The 15,434-nt window shown below is 38.1% G+C and overlaps 1 protein-coding gene across 1 annotated transcript in view; it reads left to right on the top strand.

Annotated features, from left to right (window-relative positions):
- The window catches only part of PRIM2 (primase, DNA, polypeptide 2 (58kDa)), a 131,849-nt gene that overhangs the window by 18,938 nt on the left and 97,477 nt on the right, over nt 1-15,434 (top strand). The window contains exons 5-6 of the mRNA XM_010565804.1: nt 9,878-9,967; nt 10,790-10,927. Of these exons, the coding sequence (XP_010564106.1) occupies nt 9,878-9,967; nt 10,790-10,927 (228 nt within the window). The remainder of the gene's footprint in view (nt 1-9,877; nt 9,968-10,789; nt 10,928-15,434) is intronic.

Genomic DNA, 15,434 nt, shown 5'->3' with positions numbered 1-15,434 from the left:
CCTGGCTCTGTCCTGTGCCAACTTCTTGTGCCCCTCCAGCCTTCTTGCTGGCTGGCCATGAGAAGCTGGAAAATCCTTGACTTAGTCTAAACATTACTTAGCAACAACTGAAAACATCAGAGTGTTATCCACATTCTTCTCATACTGAATCCAAAACCTAGCACTGTACCAGCTACTAGGAAGAAAATTAACTCCATCCCAGCTGAAACCAAGACACAAGCTAAAGTGGTAGCTATATCCAAGTAGGCTGCAGTTTGCATTTGTGAAGGAAATGGTTCTGAATTTCATCGTAATTTCCTGCTACTTGAATCTTGTATTTGTCCCTTTGATTGAAAACCAATGATGCTTGTCTTAGAGGTGACAGCAAATGTCAGAAGTGATGCATGTCTAATTGGGGAACAGTGCCTTATTGCCAAAGTAAGCTAAAAATATGTATTCTGTTACTTAACTCCATGCTTAAAGTCATAATAGAAAACAAAATTGTATGTGGAAAGGCTTAGGAGTAGTTGGGTTTTTTAAATGCTAGAGTTTAAGTAATTCAGTGAAATATGTATACCATTAGCGCTATAAAAATGTAACAGGTTACTCTCATCCTAAAGTACTTAATTTCAAAGGAAGTAATACATTTCTCAGTTTAATGATTCAAGTTTCAGAAGACAGATTTAAGTGAAACCAAGTGGCGGCTTTGTCAGAGAGTTGGCTGTTCCTTTGTTAAAATTGTTATTTGTGCCAGGTAAAAAAACCCCTCCATTAATATCTAGGTTTATAGCTACCTCTTGTAGTTGACTGTAGTTACGTATTAGGGGAATAAAATCCTAGGGAGACCTCTTTCCTCAAAAGTATTAGTAGTGTAGGAATCTGGTTCAACCAGTAGGTAGTACTCTTTAGGCCAATGTACTGCAGTCCGAGGATTTGGTAGGCCGACTGGCAGGTCTGTTTGTAAAGTAATGTCTTTTGCAAAGCAGTCTTACTAACTGGCTGCAACCCAAAATAATTGGGTTGATTGCAAAGCAACCTGAGCATTCTAGTGAGCTAACATTGTGAGGGGTGGGTAGATGGGGTGAGGTTTAATTAAAACATTTAGGCTTAAAATGAATTGTAGTATTCTCTTACAGACTTCTTTATTAAAGCTTGATTCGCAGGAGAATATAAACACATTTCATAAATCTAAGAGGGAGAAGCGTTGCCTGTAAGGAGGGGAGAACAGGCACTTGCCATTTTTTTGTGCACTGGCAGGATGGATGAGGGTTGTTCTTTATCCTTCTCTAATGGATCCTTGAACTATAAGCATGACTTTTTATTAGTCATGGAGAAAACTAGCATTTTGCTGCAGTAATTCTAGTTGCATGTGTTTATTAGTTGCAGGAGGCCTGCATGGATGAACAAGTAGCTCCTGGACAAACTCAAACACAAAAAGGAAGCCTGCAGAGGGTGGAAGCAAGGACAGGTAGCCTGGGACAAATACAGAGAAATTGTCCGAGAAGCCAGGGAACAGATTAGGAAAGCGAAAGACCTGACAATTAAATCTGGACCTGACAATTAAATCTGGTCAGGGACATCAAGGGCAACAAGAAAAGCTTCTATAGGTACATTGGTGATAAAAGGAAGACTAAGGAAAATGTGCATCCTCTCCAGAAGGAAATGGGAGACCTGGTTACCTGGGACATGGAGAAGGCAGAGGTACTCAATGACTTTTTTGCTTCAGTCTTCACTGGCCAGTGCTCCAGTCACACCGCGCAAGTCACAGAAGGCAAAGGCAGGGAGAATGGGAGAATGAAGAACTGCCCACCGTAGGAGAGGATCAGGTTCGAGACTACCTAAGCAACCTGAAGGTGCACAAGTCTGTGGGACCTGATGAGGTGCACCCACAGGTCCTGAGGGAACTGGCAGATGAAGTGGCTAAGCCACTATCCATCATAGTTGAGAAATCATGGCAGTCAAGGGAAGTTCCCACTGATTGGAAAAGGGGAAGCATAACCCCCACTTTTAAAAAGGGAAAATAGGAAGACCCAGAGAACTACAGGCCAGTCTCACCTCTGTACCCAGCAAGATTATGGAGCGGATCCTTCTGGAATCTATGCTGAGGCACATGGAAAATGAGGTGATTGGTGACAGCCAATGTGGCTTCACTAAGGGGCAAATTGTGCCTGACAAATTTGGTGGCCTTCTACGACGGGGTTACAGTGTTGGTGGATAAGGGAAGAGCCATGGACGTCATCTACCTGGGCTTATGCAAAGCATTTGGCACTGTCCCGCACAACATCCCTCTCTAAATTGGAGAGACATGGATTTGACAGATGGACCACTCAGTGGATAAGAAATTGGCTGGATGGTCACACTCAAAGGGTTGCGGTCAATGGCTCCATGTCCAAGTGGAGAGCAGTGACAAGTGGCGTTTGTCAGGGGTCGGTATTGGGACCAGTGCTGTTTAACATCTTTGTCAGTGACATGAACAGTGGAATCGAGTGCACCCTCAGCAAGTTTGCCGATGACACCAAGCTGTGTGGTGTGGTCGACACGCTGGAGGGAAGGGATGCCATCCAGAGGGCCCTTGATAGACTTTGAAAGGTGGGCCCGTGCGAACCTCATGAAGTTTAACAAGGCCAAGTGCAAGGTCCTGCACATGGATCGGGGCAATCCCAAGCACAAATACAGGCTGGGCAGAGAATGGATTGAGGGTAGCCCTGCGGAGAAAGACTTGGGGGCGCTGGTTGACGAGAAGCTCAACAGGACCCAGCGATGTGCGTTTGCATTGCAGTCCAGAAAGCCAACCGTATCCTGGGCTGCATTAAAGGAAGCGTGACCAGCAGGTTGAGGGAGGTGATTCTCCCCTTCTACTCTGCTCTGGTGAGACCCCACCTGCAGTACTGCATTCAGCTCTGGGGCCCCCAACATAAGAAGGACGCGGACCTGTTGGAGCGAGTCCAGAGGAGGGCCAGGAAGATGATCAGAGGGCTGGAGCACCTCTCCTGTGAAGACAGGCTGAGAGAGTTGGGGTTGTTCAGCCTGGAGAAGAGAAGGCTCCGGAGGAGACTTTATAGCAGCCTGCCAGTTCCTAAAGGGAACCTACAAGAAAGCTGGAGAGGGACTTTTTACAAGGGCATGTAGTGATAGGACAAGGGGTAATGTCTTTAAACTGCAAGAGGGTAGATTTAGATGAGATGTAAGGAAGAAGTTCTTCACCGTGAGGGTGGTGAGGCAGTGGAACAGGTTGCCCAGAGAGATTGTGGCTGCCCCATCCCTGGCAGTGTTTCAAGGCCAGGTTGGATGGGGCTTTGAGCAACCTGGTCTAGCAGAAGGTGTCCCTGCCCATGGCAGGGGGCTTGGAACTAGATGATCTTTAAGGTCCCTTCCAAGCAAGACCATTCTATGATTCTATGATTTGCACATATGGTGTTGATGATGTTCTATAAAACGGTGGAATGAAGTAATAAATGTGCTTGAAGAACATATAGCTACTTGGTATGACCCTTTTCACCTTCATAAACATAATGAACAACGGTTTGTAAATGATGCAAAATGCTAATTAAAAGTTTTAATTTGGTAATCATCTTGCTTTGATTAGAAACCGATGCTGATTATCTGCAGACATCGAAATGGACCCTTAGAAGATAGCTTTTGTTGCTTGAAATTGACTTGTGAAACTAAAGTCAAACTTAAACTGTACAGTTACTTATGCCTCCTTTAGTACGCTAGAGCACTACGATTCTTACTAAATAGCTTTGTGTGGTTCATTGTTTGAGTTAAATAGGACCTTTAGAGTCCACTGTAAGGTTGAATCCTTCTGTGCTGGGTACTGTACATGCTATTTCTGATTTGAAGTACATTCTGTTCCGACTTTGAAAAACTTACGTGCTTTGAAATAAAAATTGCAAAAAAGGCTGTAATAAAAATGAGATGATGAATGAAAATTTTCTTCCTCCTAATCTAGCTGAAAGCATCCAGATAACATTTGGAATACAGTCTGAATCCTGAGGTAGATGTTCTGCTGCAACCCTGGATTTCTAAAGTAATATGAAATGGCAGCTATACCAGAAACGCAGTGGAGAATAGGTATCTTCTACACTGGGTTCTTCAGCTTATGACAGAGGTGGGAAGGGTACCCACACTCCTTCTGTGATAATGTGCTCTAGTACTCAGTAGTTGACGAGGTCACACTTGACTGCCATTTATCTAATGGTTTGGAAATGATGAAAGAATAGCAAGTAAGTCCTAACCTGATCCTTGTAGATCTTCAGTTCTTGGCAATCAGTAATTTTGGATTCCTGGGAGAAACTTAATGTAGACAAGGATAATGGTGTCATCAAGTGTCCTCTCTTTTTCTATAAATATTTTAGATATTCTTTTGGGGCATAAGGGAAGAGAAAATTGGGAAATAATGGTGTATTTTTAAAAATTATATCCATATGTTATTCAAGAAGAAAATAAATTCTTTGGATAATCAAGGTGTTAAATTCTTTTGTAGTGGTTGAGGTTAAGAATGTTTCCAAAATGAATTTATTCTTCACATAGCAGCGAATGCAGTAAGTTTGGAAATATTTATATTGTTCCTTAGTACAGCAGCGTAAAAGCTGATGGGATAGTTTGTGCGGGATGTAATTACACTGCAAGTAGAATTTACTAGCTGCTGCTTTGGACGTAAGCTTCATAAAATGGTCTGCAAACATTGAAATACTCTTCCCTGCTAATCGTGTGATTGAATCTAGAGAAACATTTGTGAACAAGTTTCTGTAAAATTGAGTCTGGTGTTAGCGTCCTGATTTGTAAATGGAAGGAATCGTGTTGCTGTATTTCTCACAAGGACCTTCCATTAGCTATTCAGTCATGTGCAACTCTAATATGTATGTGTGATGATCTGAGAGTAATCTGTAGTAATGGTTTTGTTCAGCTTTCCTTTTCATGGATGTAGGGAAATGTTTGTCAGGAACGTAGCCAACTGGACCTGTGTCACCGAGTTTCTCTGTGATTATGGTAACCATGAATTAGCTGCATGGTTGAGGAAGATCCATGAAATGTCCTTTCTGTGCCCACTCGTGACTTTAAAAAAAGCCCAAACAACATTTCAGTGGATGGATAAGAATACATAATAATTCCAAGTGCAGCCCTTTATATTTTTAGGGATGCCAGCAACCTGAACTTGAGCTAAAATAGTAACTTGTAGTACTATGGAAAATACAATTTTCTTCTTAATTCTTTTTTGCCTGGCCAAAATGGAATTGATATATTTTTAAGAAACATCATCAGATTTGTGAAAAACAGATTTGTGAGCCTCTGGAATGTTTTATTTAAGGCTCTTCATGCTTTTAATTGGTAGGACCGCTGGGAATGATGTCCTTCCCTTCATCAAGCTAGTATTCATTAACTGGCTGAATACATTTTATATTCTTAAATTTAATGATATCTAGGTTAATATTTTTGTATTCTAGTTCTAGCTTTGTACTGTGATGTGTGGCAGTGGAGAAGATTGACTAGGCAATTATTGTTTTGTCTGCTTCATACTTAAAATTGTAATACAGCACTGTATTGAGACTGACACCATCTCTTTTTGAGAAGGGTGTTGTGCCATTTGAGTACAAGCTGCTCAGTGACTAAAAGCAAGTTTTAAAAAGTTCACTTTCTAAGGACAGCAGTGATGTGTGCATGTGAATTAACTGAAGTGGAGTCTTGGAAAAGGAAAGGACTTGTGCACTGAGATGTTCCTTACTGGAAGATTTATAAATGGCAAAATTAAGTATTTGTGCATGTATGGTAGTATAATGTGTGCATGCATCTTCATCTCTTCATTAAAACAGAGTAGGGATATCAGATTTATTTTGAAGTTTTTGGACTGCCTCACTACCAGTGTTTGTTTAACCAAGCCTTACATATTAAATTATTAATATTTTAATCTAAATTTATGTGTCTTTGTGTTTCCAGGGCAATTCTGTGATTAAAAATCAATGAATAAACTGCATGTAGAAAGCAAGAAAACTAGAAATAATGCAACTTGTCCCAAATCCTTGATTCCTTCCTTTTCTCTCAAGGCTTCCCTTTTTATGTCTTGATTTTTCTAATTTTTCTAAGTCTCAGAAACTTATGATGAAGTGTTGAGTTGTTTCAAGCTGCGATACATGACCCACTGTCACTGAAAAGGGAAGATCCTGCTCTTGATGTTATTGTTCTTTGCTTGTGCAAAGCAAAGACTAACTTGGTGATAAGTAGTTTCAGTTTACTAAACTGGCAACAAACTAAAGAGGCAAAACTAGTGAATTGTATTCTGTGGAGTGAGTTGAATCAGTTCAGTGTGGAGGGTCAGATGAGGACCAGATGACACCCTCAGAAGAATTCTGGTTTTTTTTGTTTTTTTTTTTTTTAATACTTTGAACATCACAGTATTTTATCTGGTGAACATCATAGAGCGCTGTCAAAAGTTAAGCAGTCTGTTTATCTTTCCAATCTTGATTAGAATCCTAAAAGCTGTATTTAATTGTGTCTAATTTTTTAATGATTACCGGAATGTGTTCTTGCGGGTGCCATTTTAGAGATGAAATTATTAAATGTACAAAGTGTAGTGTTCTTATTAAAATTAAAAAAAAAAAAGAGGCAAAAAAAAGAAAGGCAAAAAAAAAAGCTTTTCCAGCTTCCATGAACCAAGAAAACTTGGGATACATGTTTCATCATGTTCTGTATACAGAGGTACACGCATGACCTAACTGAAAGCTTGAGACTGAGTTTAGACTTTAAGGAGCTTATTTTCATTGCATTGCATCTTCTGTCAATTTTACGTGAAAGTGGTGAAATCCTTAATGCCAATGCAAGATTATTGTTAATGTTCCAGTCTTTAGGGAAGCAAATTTTATTTTTAAATGCATTCTGGAGTCATCTCCCAGCTTTAGTTAGGGGCTAGGGTTATCCTTGTTTCCTCTTCCTCTCTATTAGCTGAAAACATGAAGACAATGCGAATTTGGTGAAAAGGCAAGGAGCAAAGTGTTTATAGGGCTGCTGAAGGTTTGCCTAACCTATAAGATAATTGAGGTTTTAAGAAGTAAATTATTTAACAGCTTTATAAGTATTACTTATTTATATGATGAATGTTGTTTAAAAAAGTACAATTTCTGATGAAACTGTATTTTCAGTAATACTCTCCACAGTCTTATCCAAATCTTTAGTCATGGACCATTAACCTATTTTTCTGGAGGTTTCACCAGGATCACTTTTACCCCAACAGTGTTAAATTTTTTGCTAGTGAGATGGAAGAAAATCTAAAATCACTGTGAGTTTATACTTGTACAAGCTTGATATGGTCAAATTATTAATAAAGAAGGATCTAGACAGCTTGTGAAGTTTGGATTCAGTATAATTATTTTATGTGTATATTAAAAGATAAAATCTCCTTGAAATTAAATGTAATACTGAATAAAATGGTTTTGCTGATGAAAATGAGCTAATTGTTTTTTGAAAAACAAATAAGCTCGGAATCCTTGCCTTTCCCTATTCTCATTCTCCCCCCAATATTGCAAGCCTGTCTGTAAAACAGTCACTGGACTGCTCTAATAGCTTTCTGTAAAAAAACCCTGTCCTTGGCTTGGTTTGGTGGTTTTTTTAGGGAGATATCCTAAAACAAATAATGCAATTGTAACCACAATAGCTGTACAAAATGTACTGTTTTTATTTGAAGACAGTTTCACCGTGGGTTTGGAATGGTGGACTGGGGTCTCTTAAGCAATTTCAACTGAGAATGCATAAAACTGTTAAATTTGAAAAATGGAAGTCACTATTTTGGAGTTAAAATTAGAACTTTGGCCTACACTAGGTGAAAGGCAAGCTTGCAGGCTGATGTGGTGACTTAGATTTATACTCACTTAAACTAGAAATGTATCATCTGGAAGGAGTACTAGGGTTTTGGTAGCACTGTGAAATTTGTATATAGTTCCAGGGTGTCACGTTTGTAAAGCAGGAATCTTTCAAAGACTAACAAGAACAAGATTGTTAGTGAGAGTACTTTATAGAAAGTGGTTTCTCGTATCATTTGTACAAACACATTTAATTGTTTTGATACAGCTACTTTGTTAAAGAAAAAATTGTTTCCTTACAGGCTGTTTTTCCCTGAGCATTAGATTTTCATATGCAGAAATATAATGCTACTGTGTATTTCCTCTGTCTTCAAAGTTACATTCTTTTGCCTTGCTGGCAGCTTTATTATTAGTTTTTAAAGCTGATTTTCCTGAGAGAGTACTACAGGTTACATCAAGATGCGGACAGGGTAACCTTAAACCTTCTAGACATCACTGCCTTGGCCATTTCGTATGCATCTGTCAAATCACTTTCATAGAGGGGATTTGCTGAGCTGTTCCTCCAAGTTTGAAATTAAAGGGTCCTTCCTATGACTTCCAATAAAAGTGTTTGTTTTGGTTCATTTTCTCAGTTTTTCAACTGAGAGGAAGGAAAAAAGTTTTGTTTAAATGCCCATTTAACTGCGTAGAAGTGTTAGTCAGCAAATTAGATATTCTGCCCCATTCGGAGAGGAAACTGAACTGCTTGTGCACGTATGTGCCTTTCCATGGAGAGGAAGGAAGTCTTTTATGTCTTGCATTTGGAGTCTGGGTATCTACTGCATGGGATAGCCTTGGCTTGGTTCCTGACTGGTCTCTAAAAGCTATCTTGACTGCAGCCCTATATCACCTCTCCGTGGGCATTGGAGCACACATCCAGGTTATGTAGAGCAGTGTCACACAATGTGTTATACTGTGGTGACATCGGTGTCCATCTATGTTTTGGGAGGGTATTCTGTGTTCCTTAACATTTAATCCCTTTCAGTCAGGGACTACTTCCGTTATACTTTATCAAGAACATAGTGTGCAAATATTTAAGACTGTCGTTGCATGTATTTAAGTTACTAGGTATCATTGCTGGATTACCAGCATGTATGATCTGTTTTATCAGAGTGGATTATTTATGATTTATTTTTTTTTTTTAATTTATTACTTTTTTCAGGTTTTAAAGCCTGAGCTTAATCATGATTTGAAACAGAACGATTTGATTTCAAGTTCTGTTGTTAATTGTTTTCTGTTGAATAAAAACCCCAAATGATTTATTGACTAGTAAAATCATTACAATACACTAATTTTAAGTTTGGCTTTCTGCTGCATTTGGTGTGTTACTAAATAGTCAAAAAGTATAATACATGTATTTATGTATATGCAGTATTTAAGTTTTTACATTAGGAAATGTAACATTGTCCATGATTTTTCAAGCTAGACATTTTGGCTTAAATACTTCAAGTTGTTAAATTTGAGCACTACTGCTTAACTTACCTGCTCCAAGAACTGGAAAAGCACTAACATTGAGAGACCAATAAGTATACCATTGTTCTTGCTCCTCAAAAAAAAAGGAGAGAGAGATAAATCCATGTATGTAAGATGATATGTCATTTTTTTGGAAGTTTGGATTTAAAAATCAGCTGCAACTGATGTTTTTGTTAAACATCTGACAAAGTTGTTTAAGTCCTTAGTAATTGCCATTAAGTCATCATGCTTTGTTTTAATACATACAGTAAATCTAGATATGAGCAGGGATTGTCACAAGTTTCATTTTGAAGAGGTTGACTTTTAAAAATTGTGTTTTATTGTTCTTGTGTTAATGTTTAAAATTACTATATTCTAAAATCTGCATTACTGCTTCAGAAGAAAGGTTATTTAATACTATTGACCACTAGTGTTTTGCTGGTTTCTGCTTAATTAATTATTAGTGATCACTTGCTGAGTATGTAATTCTTTCTCCCTTGTCAACTAAAGTGATGATATATTTACAGATTACGTTAATCTTTTAGCTCATGTTAATGAAAAAAAGCCTTATTCTAAAGTATGTCAGCAGTTTTAAAATAAGCTCTTAATTTTAGATTAGCGAAGACCTGAAAAATGAATTGGCAAATGAGCTGTGTACATCAACCCCTGGAATGACTAAAGTAAAAGAACAAATGTTCTATAAGGTAAGTAGAAATTGCTAAATTCCACAGATTTGCATTCATTCTCTTTCAGTTAAACTTGGAGTTACTGATTTTAAGTTTGCGTAATACTATTGCTAACTGCTAATCAAAGTATCTACATTAACTGAGACTAGTGAGAGTTCTTCTTCATGTCCGTATAAGGGTAGAGGGAGGGGTTGGGAGAATGAAGGAAGCTTTAAACGGCTATTAATGTCTTCTGTCCTCTTCTGTCATCCCTTGTCTTTTGCCACAAAAACGGTCTTAAGTTTTAATGTTTACCAGACAAATGGCTTAACTTGCCTGGCTGACAGACCATTCAGGGTGGAGACACTCTCGAACATCTGTTGCTGAAACTAGGTTTGGTCTGATTGTATTAGTCTGAAATTGTTTTTGCAAGAGAGCGAGGGGAGAGGAAAGAAGTATCTAATGTAGCTCACTGATTCTTCTTTGGAGTGAAGTTGGTTGGGTTTCAAGATCTTTTATAAATAGTTTACATGAATCAAGTATTTCAAGATGTCTGAAACAGGCAACAGAAGTCCATTGTCAAATAACAAATCAGTAAGTGATGCAAAGCTACATAATTGGGCTAATAATCATAGATACAAACTTTAAAGTAGCTTGTTTTGCCTAGTTGCATGACTTTCTGTAAGTAAACAATATTTTCCCACCAAAATAATGATCAGCTATTCCAATGCCAACATTTAATTTCAAAATCTTTGAGAGAATGACTTAATGCTTTACTGGTCCATCTTGAGTCTTAGGGTTGTAGACATTGTTATTGCATTATTTTGCTATTCTGCAATGTGGGTTTTTCTTCTTTCTCAGGTTGGACTTGCAGATGCTGTGGATCTGTTTAGAGCCAGAAGAGTGTTTATTAAAGATGGTTTTGCATATGTGCCACATAAGGAGATTGATGCAATTGTTTTGAATAACTATAGAGCAAAGTTATCCAAAGCACTGGCGGTAAGTCTGATAAAGTCTGATTTTTACAACTTTTCTTGCGTTGTTTAGTGGCACGCTTGGACAGTAGCCTTTTGGATTTTTAAATTTATCTGCTTCCGTCTGGAGAATACGAGAAACCCTATCAAAAGTGCTGGCAGCACTAAAAAAAAAGTTCATTATGGGCTGAGAGTTCATTAATTTTAACTGGAATTTAGCATGTGATGTGCATTTAAAGAAATTTCTGCTAGAGAATTTTAAAATTGTTTCTCACATAAAGAGTAGCATGACTTTTCATTCAAAGTGTTAGCCCCATACACAGAACTGGTTTTTCTCTTTTTATCAATCTTTTCTCCCACATTTTGCAACCTTTTTTTGTTGAAACAAGTAAAATAGTGATTTGTGGGTTTTTTTCATTTTTCTTTTGTTAGTGAGAACTGAAATGAGGGTAAGTCAGAATGTGTCAGGCAAAAATAAAGTCTTCATTGTATGAATGTTTGAGATATCAAATCTAGTCAGGACACATATCATAAATGCTGTATGTGAATGTTCTTCTGTTAGTAATTCAGTGGTCAGTTGCTAGTTTTACAATATTAGACTCTTCACAGGATTTAAAAGTTGGTGCTCCTGTATCATGCACAGAATTTTAGCCCTAGAAAATATGGCATTGAATAACATGAAGGCAGTTTGGATTTCTTTTTAAAAATGTTTTCAAAGCTTTATATTGCTATGTCACATTAATATCAAGGTTGACCATGAGTGTTTAGTAAACAAACAGTGTGAAGTAAAAATGCATTCCTTTAAGAAGCTGCCAGTATGCTAATTTTCCAATTTGTTAATTTTGTATATAACTGGAGTCAGTGGAATTATTTAATGTGCGGTGAAAATCATGATACTCTAATGTGAACATTTCCATTAGAACTCTTTAATACAACTGCAACTAGAGACATCCTTATTTCAGTTGATGCATAATGTTCTTGCTGAAAGCTGATAACACTTGTGTGGGATTTAAAAACAATGAATGTATTCTATAGAAATGTGGCTAAGTATGTGGGTTATCTGCATCTATTTAAAATACCTTTGAGAAGCTTCATGGACTTCTGGCATTTGCCTGTTGTGTGAGTAGCTGAGAAGTCTGAAAAAGAGCAGGAACTGTAATGAGCGAGTAGGCTACCTGACTTTTTAGTTCGAGGAAAATCTGCAATTTTTTCATATGAACACATACTATCATTATGTATAATTCATTTAACCCAGATTACTTTGTTCAAGCCAATAGCTGCTTTATAGTAAAGAAGTACTTCTTGATGTTATCCTCTGTCATCATGGTTTAGAAATTTTAACACTCATGAGCTTGGACAACTATCTTCTATAGAACTGCTATGTTTTAACTTATTGCAGTATTTCAGGTTTGCATTAGTTTTTAGTTTTAATACATACTTTTTTTTTTATTAAAGTTCATCATATTTTCAGAGTAAGGAATAAAAGAAGCTTTGGAACGGGACAGAAATCACTAATCTCCTGATTGAAGTTGTGGGGTTTTGATTACTAATTTAGTTTGAGAAACCAGATTTAATAAGCTGTTTCAGCTAATTTTAGCCAGCACAGTGCACTGCTGAGAGGTGTTAGGAATATTATTAAATTGAGTCTTTTGGAAATGAAGGCCAAAAATCCAGCATGTTTCACAGAGGTCAATCTAACGTTATTCTGCTATACCAGAGGCATAACTGGAGTATGATACTCGGTAGCTGGATAATTAGTATAGTTTTCACTGGAACAAATCTATAATCATCAATTACATTTCAGTGAAACTATAAGAATACACTTTTAAAGAAAGGATTGTACATAAGGAAACTTTTTAAAATCTAACGATGGTAATGGTAGCTGTTCCACAACACACAAATTAGGAGGATAACCTTTAATGATTTTCCTCAGACTTATCTAGAGTGAAGAGGCACGTTTCAATAGAAGTTGTGACACAGTAGCACACTTCCAGGATTGTTTGTGAAAAGTAGTTGTTGAAATATTATGAAATATTATGCTGAAATATTATGAAAGTTCTGCAAGTACAGCTGGTTTAGTAGTGCTTGGTAATGCTTTTGTAGCACATGCATGTTCGTATGTGTCTGCTGCAAAGGAGAAATCAAGAGAAAAGTGCTGAATTTCAGGCACTATATGATAGTATAGAGGTCTTCATGACTTTGTGCAGAAGTTATGCATCATGGCCAGAATTAATTAAGAAGCAATAGAGCCTTAAACAGCATCACTGATTTGTTATTTACATTGTCTCTTAATGAATGTATTTGATAATATTGCCACTTTTGTAAGCATTATTTATGTGTGCTTTTGGGAGTGTGTTATAGTGTTTTTGCAGCATCTGGCTATGCTTTGTTCTCAGCACTTTCTAATGGGCAATCCTTGTTTTATTAGAATTTGAGAATTAAAGATCTTAATGTGTGTGATAATCCAAATTAGGCTTGAATGCTATTTCTAAAGAAGGGGGTTGTATCTTCACAGGTTCATAAAATTAGGCTAAATACTTGTATCTTCTATGGGGTAGTTTGACTTTGGCCAATACTTCTGGCTTTGACAGTCTGTTACAAGCTTCTAAGGGACAAAATACCCTGAATATAGATAGTGGAAAGATGGTCTTTCAGGCACGTAGTTTTGAGGAATCTTTCTTATGGCTCTCCTTAGTGGCTCAATTCTTCAACGTTAAAGCAGCATAGTTTTCTGTTGTGGTTTGTTTGTGTGCTGTTACTGATTATGTGTACTGTGATGCATGTTTTGCCTCTCTGAGGTTGTTTGGTGCTACTTCAAGCAGTCGCATGCACAAGTTTTTGGAAGGAGTTGTCCCTACACAGGAATGATTTAATGATGAAGGCCTGCCCTGTCTTTTCCAAGGTGCTCTGAAGCTGTTTACACTTTATGGTAGAGTGTGCTTGTGCTAGAGCTACTCTTCCTAGGTCTCCAAAGCATTGAATAATTTGGGTGATCGCCTAGCCTTGTTACGTTGCTCACTACATTGCAGTCTCGTGTTGACTCCGTCCTGCGTGTTACAGGGTGATTCTAGCTGGGGTTATAAAGGAGGAATAGAATGAGAGTGAATTCATGTGTTGATACTGAGCTTTGAGAGAACAGTAAATAATTCATAGCACTGACTTTTTTTAAAAGTTTTATGTTGACACTGGCACAAATTCAGTTTAGTCAGAGTTATGCTTTAATCACTTACTAATCAAACACACGAAGCAGTTGTATGTTTTGTTTCATCCTTTAAAAATGAGTTTGACATCTCGACTATGTGGCTATTCCTTGAGGCTCTATAATAGGGGGAGTTAATACTATTCAAGCCTTCTCGACAATTGCAAACACAACTGAAGAAGTTCATTCTACGTGCAAAATCAATACTGCAAGAACTTTCTTTCTGTATTCTCTGACCCATTCGATAGTAAATAATTTCCTTTGTGCCATTCATGATGATTAAACCGTAGAAAGCCTAAACATTTTCCATAGTTCATGGAAGTTGTGATGTTAGCTCTACAATTGTTTTATAACTTAAAGCAAACTTTTATTAATTAAAATGGCATTATGTTTTATATATGAGGGTTTCACTGTGTTTACGCTCATGCACAAACATTTCTGAGTAATGCTATGCTGCATTTTGGTAATTTCAGTTATAGCCACGTAGTGAACTTAGGTTATGAAATTATTGCCGGTACTGAATCTCCTTCTTCAGGATAGTTGTTTTAATTTTTGATTTCTTGAAATCAGACAATTTGGCTTAGTGTTGCGGTTCAGACCTGCAGACCCGTATCAGAGCTGTGTTATACTCGGTACTGCACAAAGCAGGATTGCTCCAGAGAAATCTGAAATAGAATGAAAGGGGGAAAGGACAGAAGAGGCTGCCGAGAAGCATGGGCTAGGACTTGCCTTTATCAGCAGTGTCCTCACATAATTGAGAAAATGACTTTACTGTTACATTAGCAGTTGTCTGACTTGTTTGAACAGGAGTTTGCAGTGGACAGCAGTATGCCTCCACGATTCCCGCCCTGTGTGGTTAACTGCAATGGGTGCAGGGGTGGACAACGTCTCCCACCTGCTGTAAGTGTTGCAGTGGTCCGTGTGAGCTTCCCTGTAACGTCTGATCCTCAGAAATGGTGTGATTTCTGAAGATGTGTTTAGGTTTTTTGGAGCACTTTTCTCAAAGTACCATTACTGTCCGATACAAATACTCTTCCCGTGTGATTGATCAGAAAATCCTTTATATAGAGATTATGGTTTTAGGTTGAGCACATAAAATGCTCTTTTTATTATTAAAACAATGCAAGTAGTCTTGACTAAACCTGTGTGGCAGGTGCAGGTGCCCAGGCGCTGGCGGTGAGGGGCCGCAGAGATGACCTCTGTGAGGAGGGTCCGGGGTGGCCCCGCGCCGGACACAGCCGGTTCCAGCCGGCTCCAACCCACCCACCGCCGGGCACGGCTGAGCCCCGCAGCCACCGGGGGGGGGTGGTGGGGGGGGGGGGGGGGGGGCTCG

The sequence above is a fragment of the Haliaeetus leucocephalus genome, unplaced genomic scaffold (assembly GCF_000737465.1).
Source record: "Haliaeetus leucocephalus isolate CR32 unplaced genomic scaffold, Haliaeetus_leucocephalus-4.0 Scaffold195, whole genome shotgun sequence".
NCBI lineage: Eukaryota > Metazoa > Chordata > Aves > Accipitriformes > Accipitridae > Haliaeetus > Haliaeetus leucocephalus.
The sequence above is the reverse complement of the archived record's forward strand: the minus strand, read 5'-3'. Positions and strand labels throughout refer to the sequence as shown.